The sequence below is a fragment of the Cuculus canorus genome, chromosome 26 (assembly GCF_017976375.1).
Source record: "Cuculus canorus isolate bCucCan1 chromosome 26, bCucCan1.pri, whole genome shotgun sequence".
Classification (NCBI taxonomy): domain Eukaryota; kingdom Metazoa; phylum Chordata; class Aves; order Cuculiformes; family Cuculidae; genus Cuculus; species Cuculus canorus.
Window position 1 is genome coordinate 6102018 of NC_071426.1, and position 15516 is coordinate 6117533.

The window sequence follows — 15516 nt, forward strand, 5'->3', positions numbered from 1 at the left end:
ATTGGCCCATGTCTCTGTCTTATCCACGCGAGAGGGGATGAGGCTGCTGCATTTGCACTCTCAATGTTTTCATCCTTGGGGCAGCAAGGAGCCTGACTCACTTGTAGCCCAGGGGTCTCCACTTCTGTCCAAAGTCTGTTCCCATGCTGGCTGGTGGTCTCCCTTGAAACCTGGCCTGCTGCTTTTCCTGCTCTTTCCTCAGGCTGTTGCTTTTTCTAAGAATTTTTAAAGAAAAATTTCACTTTCTCAGCCACAAAACCAGCTCAAAAGCCTGAGTCAAGTGCACTGGCAGCCCAGCCAGAAACCTGACCTGGTGCCCGCACACTTAGAATCATAGAATCACTAGGTCAGAAAAGACCTCTTGGATCATCGAGTCCAACCATTGATGCAACTCCTGAAGCTGCTCCACTCCTCAGCCGTCAGGACTGGGAGAAGAGCCACGTTGCTGTAGTCCCAGAAAATTGGAGAAGGAAGGCTCGGCGCCCCTGTGCCTGGGATCTCCTCTTTAGCTCCTGCTGGAGTGGGGGCTGCTCTGACTGCGGCACGGTCTTGCTTCTGAGCTGTGCCGCTCAGGTTTTAGAGCTTGTGGTGGTGTTTGTGATAGGAGACCAAAACCACAAGTGGAGCTGAAGTTGTGTTTTCCAGCAAGTTTTGTTGGAAGGAGGAGGGTTCATGCTCTTGCAGCTGAAATGAGTTTGCTGAGGATGGTGCGAGGGGGAGCTCATGTCATAGGCACAGTCTTTGCTTAATATTTCTGAGGACTGAGGAAACACAAGGGCTGAAGCCTGGCATGGCTTGTCACGCTGACCACTGGGAAGCTGCACCAGGTTTTCAAAGGTCTGTAAACACCGGGGCTGCCTCCGTGGGAAGCCAGGATGCCTCTGCCCAGCGCCTGTGGCTGCTGTCAGCAAACGGCTTCTCTGGTGGTACCTCAAGCTGCCATGGTGTGTGTTCAGTGCACTCCGTGCACGAAGGAGAGGCTTCATCCAGATGCTCTGCTGGAGTTTCTGCCACAAGGAGGCGTTCCTTGAGCTGTTTTTGCTAAGACAAACTGAACTTTCCCATCCTTAATAATAACAACAATAACTCCGGGGGCAGAAAGCCTCAGACCCTCCCCGTATTTTCTGAAGAAAGCAAGATTTGTGAGGAGGCTGCTCCTTCTCTTGCCAAACAACGGTGCTGCTGCCCGAGAGCTGCAAGGGAGCCTGAGGGTCGAGTGCCTTTAAAAAACAGAGAGAAAGGGAATCTTGTGCCTCTGGAAATCTGAAACCCAGAAAGAGGAGGGTGAGGGAAACAAGAGGGAGAGTCTTGCAATTCCTGAGGACAACGGTTGCAAGTGGAGTTTTAAGGAATAAAATATACGAGCACACATTGAAAGGTCACTGGATGGCTTTTGTGGAGAACCCTGTGAAATAAAGGAGCCTTGGAAGAAGAGATTCTTTTTCTCCTCCTCTCTGGATATAATGGCCATTGCAAAGCAAAGCATCTTGCGATATGGCTTCAAATGCCTCTTGCTAGCAGCTTTGATGCCGACCTATGAGGGACAAGGTGGAAAGAGAGAGAATGGTGGTCCTGCCTGTTACGGAGGATTTGATTTGTATTTCATTCTAGACAAGTAAGTCAGTTCTACTCTGCTCTTGTTCAAGGAAAGCTTTCTCTGGGCATGAACTGAATGGCATTGAGTGTCAGGGACGAGACTTTCTGTGGATTTGGGTTTTGTAGAAGTCCCTGTGTCCCCAAGGGACCTGCACAACTCCTTCCTACTCGGGCTCTGCTTTTGTCACAGTGACTTCTTTGGGAGGTCTGGTAGGGGATCCCATTGTGCTCTGTAACTCCAGTTGTTAGAAAATTTACTGCAGCTGATAGAGAAGCTGTGGTGTGTACTTGAGCCCAGAGCTTCTTCAAGGAGTGTTTGGGAGAAGGGTGGCACCCTGGTCACCTCTGGTTTCCCTAGGAACCGTGAAGATTTAAGTACTCACCGGAGCAGGGTTTGGGGAGTGACTATTGCAGGCACTGATTCTGCAGCTGAAAATGTGGCACAAGTGCTTGCCTGCCTGGAGATCTGCTTCGGTACCGCTTGCTCCTTAGCTTTGTGTGCTCAGGAGCTGCAAGAGGCAGGTAAAGACCCAGCTCTGAGAGGTGGATACTCTGTTTGAAAGGTTCTGATTCCAGCGGTTGTGGTGTAAACAGCTGGAGCGCCTTCTTAAAAGAGAGCCCTATTTTCTCTACACTGAGTCACATTTTCTTTGTTTCCTGTTAATCAAATACATATTTTTACTGCTTAACCTCTCAGACTGATGATCACTTCCTACCTCATTTTTCTCATTGCTAATTGTCATAGTGTCATTGTTTGGCAGTGGAAAGTTTGCTTCTTTACAGGTGTTCAGTTGTAGATGGAGCAGTGTGAAATGGAGAATTGCTGAGCTTTGGAAAGCTTCGTATTGAAGCAATATAACAATTGACAAGAACCTGTAGGAAAGTAGTAGCTAAAACAATTCCCTAACACCCTTGATTAAGAATAGTTATTTTGAACCCAAGGTTTGAAAATGCTAGAAAATTTGTGTGCTAGGGCCACGGTACTGATGTTATTAACCATAAATTCCAGAGACAGAGAAGTATTCGCAAGTTGCCAAAAGGGCTCACAGATGAAGATTTCTGCTTGATCCTCTTGGGTGTTTTACAGTGACTCTCACACTCCATCAGTATAAATGACTTGCAATTGCGTAACTCTTTTTTACAAAATACTAAGTAAAATGCTACAACTGAGACACCAGCTGTTTAATTTGCCAGCTGTTCTAATGCTCCAGGGGAAGGATTTTTTGAAATAGTTTTTGGTTTGGTGAGCAGATTTGCCTGCCCAATGCATTTTGGTGCTTTGGCTGCTCCGTTATCAGCTGGAATATTTTATTGCTACATATGAGAAGAAAAAAATGTCTTAAAGCATGATTTGTACTGCAGAGAGCTTTTACAAACTACACTTCCCTGAAAGCAGAAGCAGGATTGAAGGTTTTCTCAAATCTTATGGCTGTGCTGTGTTCTATCTCCTCGCCAATGTCATTTTAACAGCTGCTTATTTCAGATTCTGGGCTCTCACTCACAGGCCTGACTCTCTAGCCTTGCTCAAGACCTTGTGAATTTGCGGGGAAGGTATGAGATTTGGCACAAACTTTCAAGTAGGCAGGCTTACCTCAGTGTATGGATTGAGTTATCAACAAAAAATCCTCCTCTGAAGGTTACAGGATTCCTATTTTTCTGCTGCAGAAAAGATCAGGGTCTGATGTAGAAATGTCCTTGGTCTCCAGTGGCGTTTAGAGGAGAGAGACAGTGTTTAAGCTACAAGTGCATACAATGTGCTGTGGATCTGATTGTTCAGTGTTTGAGGAGGCTGGCGAGAGACAGACTGTAGTGGAGTAGGTTGTTCCATATCCTCTGTCTTTGAAACTTTCTTTCACTCCCTAGAGGCCAAGCTGAAGTTTTGAGTCTTAATTAGCCTGAGGTTTCTACCTTCTAATTGTTTAGAGAATGTTCTCAAGAATGCTGCTGAAGTCCCGGTTGGGAATGGGGTGGTGCCTCCAGAGGCCTTCAGGCAAACTATGAGATGATACAAAGAGGTTCAGGGCTCACTGCTTTTCTTTGAAATGCCTCTAAAAGTGATTAAAACTTATTAAAAGCGATAAAGAGTGCTGAAGCAGTAGAGATTTGGATTCTGAAAGATGAAATGTTAATTTACTCTTGCTCCCTGCAACGTTCTCCGTGGGAGACTCCTGCAAAGTGATGATATTGAACACCTGAAGGGAAAGAAGCTCTCCTCCGGCTGTCAGCCGCGACTCCCTGCAAATGGCATGCTCAGAGGACCTGAAGCTAATGTCCCATTTCTCCTGGTCAGAAAGGAGAAGAAAATCCAGTATTCAGCCCCTCAGGAAGAAAGCTGTTACACTACACAGCCGAGATGTGCATGTTATAAAGAGAACCAAAACTTGGGTGCTACTGGACACGCTTGCTGGGTTACAATAGCATCCTTAAGCTCTGTGTGTGCACCTGCATGTATTCTGTCACCTCCAAGAGTTCTCACGCAGGTTAGGCAGCAATGGGGAAGGCCTCTCATGAGGTGGCCATCGTACTTCGAGTGAGCAAAGCAGGGTTCCAGAAGGGAAAAAGCAAAGCCACCTCAGAGGAGTGTGGTTCAAGTTGGGCAGACTCCTTGCCAAGTAAAACTGAAGTTGTCAGGCTGTTGTGAGTGCAGTGCTCCAACTTTGGAGGAAACTATGGTTTGCCAGCTCTCTAGGGAATCACTTCTTAATGTGCAGCAGGCTTAAAAAGACAAAAATAGCATTACACACAAGCTCCTAACCTGAAATTCTGAGAGGCCGGTTCACTGAAGGATTTCTATTCATGTGAATTATGACTGGACCCATCAAGGTCTCTTGTGCTTTGACTGCAAACAGAAAAAGGAGCTACAGATCAAGCCATGTGCTATTCAGAGGGCAGTTGTGTGCTGTTTGCTATCCAAGTTGTATCCAGGATCTATTTGTACAGAGTGCTGAGCATCTCAAGGGGAGGCAGCTTCCAGGTTAATTTAGTTGCAGGCAGGAGGGAAGGAAGGAGTAACAATGATGGAGTCTTCTCTGTAACCTGTTGCTGTATCCTCTGTCTAAGGTGTTATTTCCCATGATCTTGCCTGTTGTGTGCGAATGAGAGGCATTTTATTATACCCATGGGCAGAAAACAGGCAAGGAACGGTACATGTGTGAAAGAAAACCTGACTCTCAAAGATGGTTGACAGAATGAAGCCATCATTCCAAGGTGTTTCCTGGGACCTCTTCATTATTTAGCCAGGCAGCTGATCTCTTGCTAACCAGTTGGACTGAAGTGAAGTGAAACTTGTGCTCTGGAGAGGCTAAGAGTTGCTCCTCTGAATCTGGCCTTGGTGGCTGTCGTCAGTATGGCTCAAGAAGGACCAAGCCCAGATTTATACTCAGGGTGTAGGAGAGTACAGGGGCTGCAGTGGGATGGGAAGAGTCAGAGACTGCCTCACCAGGCAGGGCCTGACCTACACAAACCGCTTCTGGTAGTGGTGACTCTTGCCCTGGAAACTGTGAGCCCTCCGACAGAGCTGACCAGAGGACCCTTACAGAACTGGAGAACAGTCGAGCTGCTCCAGTCTGAAGATGTACAAGCCTTTAGTAAGTACTGGTAACTCCGAGCACCTGCACAAAGAGATTCAAAATCGGCTCTGCCCTTCCTTGACCAAGCCAGGGATTCTTTGATTGTTCATCTGGAATTGCAAGCCTGAATCCAGAGCAGCATACACCTTTTGTTTGCATGGCAGGGGGCTGCAAGGATACATGGAGGCACAGTTTTCCTTTGGTTTAGCATGAGGGCTAAGGGATGCAAGCAAGGCAGTGTGGAGGACTTTGCACATTCTTGTGCCTGTTGGCTTGATGCCTGAAGGAATGAATGGAACTCAATCCTAGTGCTGCTGTAGTGATGCAATTGCAATGGGCAAAGTTAGCCTGTGACAGCTTTGCCCACCGAGACCCGTGTCCATGTTTTTAGTCAGTGGACAATCTAAGGTTAACAATTCCTTGGTGAAAGGGATAAATGGGATCTGCCTTACACCCTGGATCAAGTGTGGGCCTGCAGCACTCTGCTCTTCATCTACTGATTGATGTAAATTCAGTCCAGGGCTACTTCCTTATTGTTTTTACGTATCCCCTGCCAATCAGGAAGGATGGATGTTCCTGGATTGTGTTTGGACTTAGAGGTTCATGCTGCTCTGAACTGGACCTCGACAGGCCCAGTGATCTCCACTGTTTGACAGCATCTCTGGTGAGCTGTCTCATGGCTCCACCAAGTGGAGCCATGCTGGCTGCCATTAATCACCTCCCTGTCCTCCATGTGCTTTAGCAGAGCTTCTAGGTGGATCTGTTCCATGATCTTCGCAGGCACAGAGGTGATGCTGACAGGCTGGTAGTTCTCAGGGTCGTCTTTTCTACCCTTTTAAAAATGGGCACAATGTTACCCTTCTTCCGGTCACCAGGGACTTCTCCTGACTGCCAGGACTTTTCAAATATGATGGAGAGTGGCTTGGCAACCACATCGGCCAATTCCCTCAGGACTCTGGCATACATCTCATCAGGTGCCATGGACTTATATATGTTCAGGTTCCTCAGGTGGTCACAAAGCAGATCCTCCTCTACTGTGGGAGGGGATTTACCCCCTGGTCACCATCTTGCTGTCCCATGACCCAGGAGGGGTGAGGAGAGCAGTTATTGGTGAAGACTGAAGCAAAAAAGTTAAGTACCCCAGCCTTCTCATCTGTTGATACATGATCCCCATTTCCAACCATCAGTGGGGGTAAAAGAAGCCTGCAGTGAGTTTAGAAAGACATACTTTGTGTATTAGAGGAATATCTTGGTAGATGCAGACCTGGGCATTTGTTGCCACTGACACCTGGGTGCGATGAGATGGAGAAATCGATGGCAAGGAGAACTCAAGCTGCCCGGCTACAGATGGAAAACTTGCTGTGCAAGAAGGAAATATGTATGTTCAGCAAAAGTGTGAAAGCAAGAAATATGGATGTTCAGCATGAATGGCTTGTAAAGTCTTCCAATTGCCCCCCTTTCAGTGCATTTGGAACTGAAAGCAGAAACCATCCTCCTTTTGTGCAATAGAATGTGTTTGAGTTTATGATTGTAGCAACAGTAAGGAGGTTCCTTAAAATAGATATTTAACATTCTGCTGCTCTACAACTTCAGATTGTTGCTCTTGTGTGTTAATAGATGCGTGGGGAGGTTTCATGGACAAAGGGCTGTAACTTTAGAAGCCTGGAGTTTTGTTCCAGAGGGCACGGAGCTGGGACTGTCGGTGGGAGAAGAGAGTGATGATGAAGGGGAGGATGATGAAGGGGAGGAGCTGCAGCCGGAGCTGCAGTCATACCTGCATGAAGAGTTACAAAGAGTTACCTGAAAAATCTGCCCAAAGAATTTAAGAGCAGCAGAACAGAAGTTGCAAAGTCAAACATTGAAACAGGATGTGCCAAACTTGGCACATCTGTGAATTGAGCTGTTGGGTTTTCACCTCTGTTCTGGCAAAGACTGTTTTTGAAAAAGGCATGACTTCTTGGAGCCATGGGAAGTGAAAGGAGGTTTAGGTGATGACCTGCCTACCTTTTGTGCTCTGAGCCTGCATCTCGCTCCCAGCTGCCTTGCTGCAATAGTCATTTTAGGTGATGACCAACTTTTGTCCAGGAAGGGGAAGAAATTAGCAGACTTTTAAAGTCTAAGGCAGCTGCTGAGGCCGTGTCCTACTGCAAGCAGAGGCTCACTAGAGCCCCTATGTTGACAGGGGCTGAGGGCTGAGTTTTCCCTGACCATGAAGCATAGTGTAGTTGCCTTATCTGATGGCTAAGATAAGGCTGATTAGGGTATATCTGTTAAAGGGTCCAAACTTCATGTGTCTGCAGCCACAGACCGTTAGGAAGACATGTGGAACTTCAGTGAGGTGCACTGTCACTGAGAGGTGGATACATGGTGAAAAGCAATGTACATTTTGCTGAAGGAGATCCTAATTGTTTTATAGCTAACAAAGCCTTGGCTTTATGTGTCTTCCGGAGACTGATGCACCCATTGCTGTAAAGTCAAGTATTTCTTTTATGCCTCATCATGTAAAGACAATAAATACTATTTTTTCCAGGCCAGTTCTCAGAAATTAATTGGGTTACTTGGCACTGATGGGACTAGAGGGCCTGTCATATTCGAGGCTTCATGGTTATTCCATACATCCAAGAGGAATTTGCACCTGGGTTTGAGCTCTGTGTGTCTCTGTTCTATCAGTCTGCAGTTTGGATGCAGCAAGAAGGGAATTTGAATGACCAGCACAGTGGGGTTTGCATGCTCGCTGTGCTTCTCGGAAGGGAAATAACGTTCTTTACCACCAGGCTGGGGCTGGCTCTACCAGGGGTACAATCCTTGAGCGAAATGTTCATGGCTATTCGTTTGCATTCTTGGCTGTAAGGCAGAACAGAGACAGGTCAGCTGCCTTTATTTTCTGTGAAGTGAAAAACCATCTTCTCAAGCAGTCACTTTCCACAGGTGCTGATCAGTGAAGTTTCTACTAAGGCTGGAATAGTTATTGCCCCTAGAAAAGATTTTAATTGTAGTCGATGAATTAAATAAGTGATGACACATACATTTTTCCAGCTCTAGGAAGGATTTTTTTTTGCAATATGAATATTCCAGTGTTCATAGAATTCTTTATGCCAGGAGGGGCATCTAGTGCTGAAAGATTGAGATCAACCTAACTTTTCCCTGGTTCTTACAAGATAAAGAAGAATAATCCAATCCCATTATAGTCCATGGTTTGTTTTCCTGAGAAGCAAAATTAGTTTGTTTTGCCTTTAAATGAGGTGTGAAAGAATTAACCAGAACAGTCGAGATGTGGCCTCGAAGTGTTTTACTTTTTGCTGTCCCTAGCACAGTGGAAGCGCCGGAGTTGTTTCCTCCAACTCAAAATACAGCTCAGCTAAAAGCTCTGCAGAATGGAATGGCAACTGGGTGGGTGGAATTAATCTAAACTCCTGTGCAGAGAGACAATAGATGCCCTATGTTATTACCAAGTGTAGTTGAAAATGCTTGAATGGAACATAAATGGTGCTCTTCCAAGCACCATTGCTTTTCCAAGTTAAATAGGAAATGTCATTTACAGCTTAATATCTCCTGAATGGGAGACTATGGACAAGGAGTATGAAACAAAACAAAATTACTAGCCTGAGCAAAGTGTAAGAAAACCCTAAGCAGGGAAAATGACGAGAGCAGCAATTAAAACTACTGTCTCCTATATTGTTTCCCTAGATCAGGAAGCGTCCTGCACCACTGGAATGAAATATATCACTTTGTGGAACATTTGGCCCGCAAGTTCATAAGGTAAGCAGTGTTGCTTTGCAAGTAACCGGCTGAGGAGGATTGCTGCCAGCGGCTAGGAGACCTCCTCTTAGCTGCAGGCAAGTAGCATGGGCTGCTTTGCACCAGGGACCTGCTGGAGAGTGAGTTCTTAATGCTTTTCTCAGATCGTCCCATTGTCTGCTTTCCCCCACATTTCTGTCATGCAGGAAATAGAAGTAGATAAGTTCCTTTTGTTCCTGCCTGACTTCTGTGGATCAAATAATGTTTTTTGGGGGCAGGAATCCCCTCTGAGATGGCTGGCTACTGCCTGGGGTACCGAGGTGCGAGTCTGCAGGGAGAGGCTGGAGGGTGTAGCATCAGGTGCTGAATGCTTGAAAGCGGATGAAAAATTCCCCAGGCCAGTGGGTGCAATGTGTTACGATAAACATAATTAGCTGTCCTTCATCTCCATGGTCAAGGGAGGTGATTCTCTCCTTCTGCTCTCATGAGACCTCATGTAGAGTCCTGTGTTCAGTTCTGGAGTCCTCAGCACGGGAAGGACACGCACCTGTTAGCATGAGTCCAGAGGAGACCATGGAGATGATCCAAAGGCTGGAGATCCTCCTGTACAAGGACAGGCTGAGAGAGTTGGGGTTGTTCAGCCTGGAGAAGAGAAGGCTCCAGGGAGAACTTAGAACAGCCTTTCCACATGAAAAGAGGCTACAGGAAAGCTGAGGAGGGGCTCTTGATCAGGGAGCACAGAGGTAGGACGAGGGGTATGGTTTTCATTAGAAAGAGGGGAGATTGAGATGAGATCTTAGGAAAAGATGTTTCCCTGTGAGGGTGGGGAGGCCCTGGCCCAGGGTGCCCAGAGCAGTGGTGGCTGCCCCATCCGTGGAGGGGTTCAAGGCCAGGCTGGATGGGGCTTGGAGCCCCTGATCCAGTGGGAGGTGTCCCTGCCCATGGCAGTGGGGTGAAACTGGATGGGCTTTGAGGTCCTTTCCAACTCAAACCCTTCTATGATTCTATGGTGATACCAGGAGGCACTTGAGCCTTTCTTGCTTTAGCAGGATGCAGGTGCCATTTAGCCCTGCATTCTCCTTTACCTTTAGAAGGATTCCTGGTGGTTCACCTTGGCTGGGAAGGCCCAGGGCAAAGCTCCTTTTGCTGCTCGGCCTTGGCTTCCATCCCGTGTAGTGTAGGGCAGCTGAGCTCGTCTGAATTGCTGCAGCTGTGGGATCCTGAGGAGCGGCCGATCACCGGGGTAGCTGCTAACGAGGTGATTAGGGGTGTACAGAGCCCGGAGCGGCAGAGCAGCGGGGGAGGAGCTCGGAGGGAGAGAGGACGGGAAGGTTGGGGCGCTCAGAGGGGGAGTTGAGGGTCAGAGCAGCACCGCGGGGGACAGAGGGTGGGAAGAGGTTTGGCTCTGGGCCGCAGTCCCGTTGGGTTAAGGCGGAGGTGGTGGTCAGAGCTCCCCAAGTGTTCAGCGTTACACATACAATGAGCTCTCGCCTGGACCGCCACAATGATGCACTTCTTTCTCTCCTTCTCCAGCCCTCAGCTGAGAATGTCCTTCATTGTTTTTTCCACGAGAGGGACAATTCTGATGAGGTTGACAGAAGACAGGTAAGAAGAGGCTGAACGGTGCTCAGCACGTTTGGAGTCCTTGTAGCTTCCTTCGCCTCTTGAGCTCAATGATTTCCAGCCCACTGTGAGCAGTGTTGTGGCACCTTTGTGCTTCTCAGTTTACCTGTTTGAATCTCCTGCCCATTTTCCCCTTTGGCTGTCATTCCGCTAGAATGTGTTAAGGCCTCTTAAGGCAGAGGTTGCCCTCTCAATTTTAACTTCTAAATGTCTTTCTGTCAGCAATTGGGGTTTGAACTCCACCTCCCTTCATTGGGAATCTGCCTTGTGTCAGAGAACAAGAGCCTTGTTGCCTTTGAAATGGTGCTCAGGGATTTTCCTCTGCAAACAAATATGTGAAACTCTTCCCATAAAATCGGGCTTGAAAGCTGCAGGCGATGCCCTTACTCTGGAGGGAGTGGTGAACATGACTTCCTAGGCAGACTGAGGTACGTTATGGCAAACTGTTTAGGGTGGATTGCAGGGGTATGCATTTTTTTGGCAATGACAGTGTTATTGCCATGTTTCTGAAGCATGCTCCTGCTTCCCCCTTGTAGATCTCCAAGTTAATCTGAGTAATATCTATCAGATGGAATATTTTTTTTGTTTTTTTAACTATGACTTCAAAGGAAGCTTGATGAGGTCCTTTAGTCACTCTTGCTTCCTCTGCTAACTTCATTGCCACGTGGAACAGAAGTATATGTAACACATGTGAAGGCTATATAAGTCAGCATGTGTTTTAAATATTGGATGTCTATGAAATCGCATACCAGAGCAGCTACTATAGAGCAATGAATAGGAAACTGGCCCCTTGCCTAAGGAGCAGTCCATATGCATCTTGAAAAATGTTGTTGAACCCAGCTAGCCTAAGCATCTTGCTGCAACATTAAGTATAAAGCATAGTAAGTACAATGTAAGTACAATAAAGTATATATAAGTACAGTAAGTATAAAGAGAATGAACCACATCTACCTTGGTGTCAAAGGAAAACCTCTTTCCTGCCTCCTTCTGTCTCCCGCTCTGTGAGCACATGCCATTGCAAAGATCTCTACTCTGCTAAGCCTCTAAGCTATGAGACTTAAGTGTTTCCCATGTGGAAGTGCATTTCATATTCATCCATCTGTCCCAGAAATGTTGACTGGGAACAGGATATTGATGTGGTATTAGCCTAAAAGCCATCTGACTGGAGAGCTGGTGGTTTATACTGGAGGACTCACAAACAAGGTGTGGGCTTCATGCTAGTCCTTTTAATTGAAATTGGTCTTTCTTAATCGGGAAGCTGGAGAAGTGACTAAATACTTTCTAACTTGCCTATGCCTCCATGTGGTTTGCCAGCATGTGAATGTGAAGACTGAGGATTCCTGGCATCCCTCTGTGTAGCTAACAGGGCTGAACTGATGTATTTTAAAGACCTTTGCTGCCTATTTTAAAATTTTGGTGTTTGCATTTAAAAAAAAATAGTTCTGATCACAGGAAATGCTCTTAATTTTATATTCAGCTTTTGGCAAGTGTAGCTGAATAGAGGTGATATCTGCCCTGGCTTACCTGTGATATACAGCTGAGAGCCTACCTAGCCTGGGATGTCATAGGCACAGAATGAGTTCTTGGATGTTTGATAATTCAACCTATTGCAAAAGCAGATGCACTTCCTGTGGGAGTTGCTGCTCTGTAGACTGGATGTTGTTAATGCACCGCTACAGTCAGCCTCACCAATGCTGATGATCACAAAAACTGGATTTTCTGAAGTAGTTAAAACATGCAGGGGTGAAACTGGCTTCTGTCCTCCGGTCTTGCAGTGTCCACATGCTCCTGGATGCAGTGACTTAATCTGTTTCCCATGAAGATTGGACTGTTTGCTCACATAAGCCCCACACATCGCAGGGTTTTATCTTGGCACTGAAGACTCCTGGCCTCCAGAGTTTGGTGTCTGTAACTCAGTGGAACACCAAATAGGTTCCCCACTGCATTTATCCTGCAGCTTATCTGCCACTGTGCCAGGGATGAAGAATTAAAACAGATACCCTGGGTCATAATCAGATATTGGGGAAGGCTTAATCTTCAAGACAGTTTGAACAGGAACTGAGGGAATATGTCCAAATAAACTGGAATGGTTTGCAATTGTGTCCTTTTTTGTGGATGTTTGATTGCATTTGTCTACTCAAGTCAGCAAGTGTAAGTGAGGAAAGTGAGCCAGGTGCGAGTCAGCTGCTCTGCTTCTGCATCCCATGTTTGATCAGGGTTGCAGGGAATTCTCATTTAGAAGAAAAGTGTAGGTGTTGGTTTAAGAGATGCTGCTGTTGCAATGTTTTCCCCAGCATGTGTGAACACTGGGAACAAATCTGCTCTATTTTCACATACTTACGGGTATCTTCCCAGACCTTACCCTGTAATATTACCTATATAAAACATTGGGTTAATTCTTTTTTTCCCCCTCTGTATCTGGTTCTGTCATGTGTGTCTTCACCTTGCTGCTGATAAATCAGCTCCTGATAAATTTGATCTTGGATCTGACAATGCATCTGCATCCATTTCAGGGAACAGATACGCCAGGGTCTAGAAGAGCTGCAGAAAGTCCTTCCAGGAGGTGACACATACATGCATGAAGGATTTGAAAGGGTAACTAGATGCATGCTGTAGTGCCTCTCAACTGTGTCTGAGTGCTCCTCAGGAGAGGTTAAACAGAAGAATCTGATTAATGTTTCTCTGGTAGGTAAGGGAGGCTGTCTCCCTTTTGTGCAATAGGTACGCTGAAGTCAGTGTACGCATTGTGCTGGAGCTGGTACAAAGGTGCTGCAAACCCTACAACTTTTCTTTCTTTTTGCCTCCAGCTTTTATGAGGGGAGCTGCCTTTTTAGCTTAGGACAAGGCAGAAGGCTTTGCCGTTGCAGTCCCACATGGAACCACATTCATGAAGGATGCAAAGCTGTCTAGTGTCCTGCATGGGCATGTAGTCAGCATGTTAGAGTTGGGTAGGACTGAGGCCATGGCTGTAGCCTGTTTTCACTGGTGGACAAATAATGCAGTGGAGAAGGTTTTGCCAGCTCTGATCTTCTCCTTCTGCGTATTTTACAAGCTCAAGAGCTTCTGTGAATCTGAATTCCCTCTCACTTCTGTACTACACACACATTTGGGAGGATTGTGGAACTCTCTGCCTATTGAAAAAACATGTGAATGCACAACACAAATTCAGACAACCTGACAGAGAGGCTGGCTCTTAACTGGGAGTCAGAAAATAAATCCCAGAGTTTGGTGACTTCAGAAACTTTACAGGAGAAGCCTAGAAATGAAATCTGTAAGCCAAATGCATTCAGAGTGGCCTACTTTTAATTTTGACTTGATGCACGCTGAAGCGTTTGCCCTTCTTCCCTGCAGAATGTGCTTGTGCATAAATCACGCGGGAGACAGAAGTGTAAGAACATCTCTCTGCAGTTGGTTTATTTGCAATTAGAGTAGTTGATCTAGGGGTGCTGGGGAATACTTGCCAGTTTTCAAGGAAGGTGAATATGATTTTGAGATTTGCAGAATAGTGGGAGGCAATGTTGGTTTTGGCCAATGGCCCTCGGGTTGGTTTGACTCTGTTATGCTTTAGATAAGACCTAGAGGTAACAAATTCAAAACCATATACAAAAAACTGGTTCTATGAAGCAGGTAACTTTGAAAGCAGAGGTTATGCATAGACTGCAAACATGGCATCCTCCCTGCCATCTTCTCTTTCTTTCTGGTGCATGTGTAGATGCCCCAAAATTATTGTTATTAATTTATTGCTAATAATATTCTGATTTAATTTCAGGCAAGTGAACAGATTTACTATGAAAATGTTCACGGTGAGAGACTTTCTTGATCCATTGAATGTTTTTTTTCCTCTTTCTTTTTGATTGATAGCTTTAACAGATTTGAAATGCAGCTTCACTGTGGGGAAAGGCGGGGAGTGGCTCCTATTCTTACAGGAATGCAATGCTATTCAGGGTAGTTGTTGCTGAAGAGGAAAAAGAACAGGTGGAGCTTTAAGGATCCAGAGCTAGAATGAATGTGTTTCAGCCCAAAAGTGAGAAGCCAGATTGACAGAAGGTGCTTACATTTATCAAAACTGCTTGGTACCTTATCTTGTTCTTTTTGCTTGAGGACTCGGCTAACCATTTCTTCTTCCTTCTGAACCATAAGTATGTGCAGTTACTGTTAGGCCAAAGTTTTTTCTCAAGAAACAGTTATTAAATGCAGCAGTAAGTGCAGACAATGACAAAAATAATTGTCCTTTCCTTCATTAATGTAAAAACTTTCTGGACTGCAGAGCCTGAAATGGAATTATAAATATTGCTTCTTGGAAGCCAAAGATAGGCAACCAGATGGCTGAGAACAAAGCCAGTCCTAATGGTTTTGCAGGGCCACTCTTGAATAAAATTAAGCAGTGACCAAGATCACACTGTTTGGGACTCACCTGTAAAATACAACTGGAGCTGAATGGAAGAGGTAGCTGGAGCAGTTTGATTGATAATGCTTTTTGTTTATGTAACATCACACTTTACATGTAAACAGAGTGACATCATTTGCAAGAAGCAGTGGACAACTGAGTTCTCAAGTATGAATGTTGGCTGAGTATTTAGTTCTGGATTTTTGCCCTTGTTTATACCACCTGCAGCAGGTCCAAAGGCTCCTGCAGTAGTCAGTGGAGGTGGTTTGGGCTCCTAAGCTGTACAAGAAGTGCTCACTTTTCTCCATTTCCTACAGAAAGCCTTGGCATTTGAGTTAGGCATTTGCAATGTGAATGACCCTGCCTGTTGCTTGTTCTTTGTCAAGCACTTGAATTTCTTATTGCATCATTACCACATTATTTAAAATTGGGTATTTCTAAAGTAGCACCAAGAAAACTAGGTGTCAGATCTCTGTTCTGCATTAATTGAAGTTGCTTGTTTGGAATTTCTGTCTCTTCAGCCATAGCTTGTTAAAGGCACAGCTATTTGTAATGGCAGAAAAATGCCCCAAATGGCTGAAGAAATTCAGAGGTTGATAATTT

General features: G+C 45.7%; 1 protein-coding gene across 2 annotated transcripts in view; it reads left to right on the top strand.

The window, feature by feature from the left end:
- The first annotated feature begins 1057 nt into the window (after nucleotides 1–1057).
- ANTXR1 (ANTXR cell adhesion molecule 1) overlaps nucleotides 1058–15516 on the top strand; it is a 112622-nt gene continuing 98163 nt past the window's right edge. For both annotated transcript variants that reach the window (XM_009569678.2, XM_054049712.1), the window contains exons 1-5: nucleotides 1058–1615; nucleotides 8853–8924; nucleotides 10437–10508; nucleotides 13040–13121; nucleotides 14296–14329. In XM_009569678.2, the coding sequence (XP_009567973.2) occupies nucleotides 1464–1615; nucleotides 8853–8924; nucleotides 10437–10508; nucleotides 13040–13121; nucleotides 14296–14329 (412 nt within the window). In that variant the 5' untranslated portion in view covers nucleotides 1058–1463. The remainder of the gene's footprint in view (nucleotides 1616–8852; nucleotides 8925–10436; nucleotides 10509–13039; nucleotides 13122–14295; nucleotides 14330–15516) is intronic.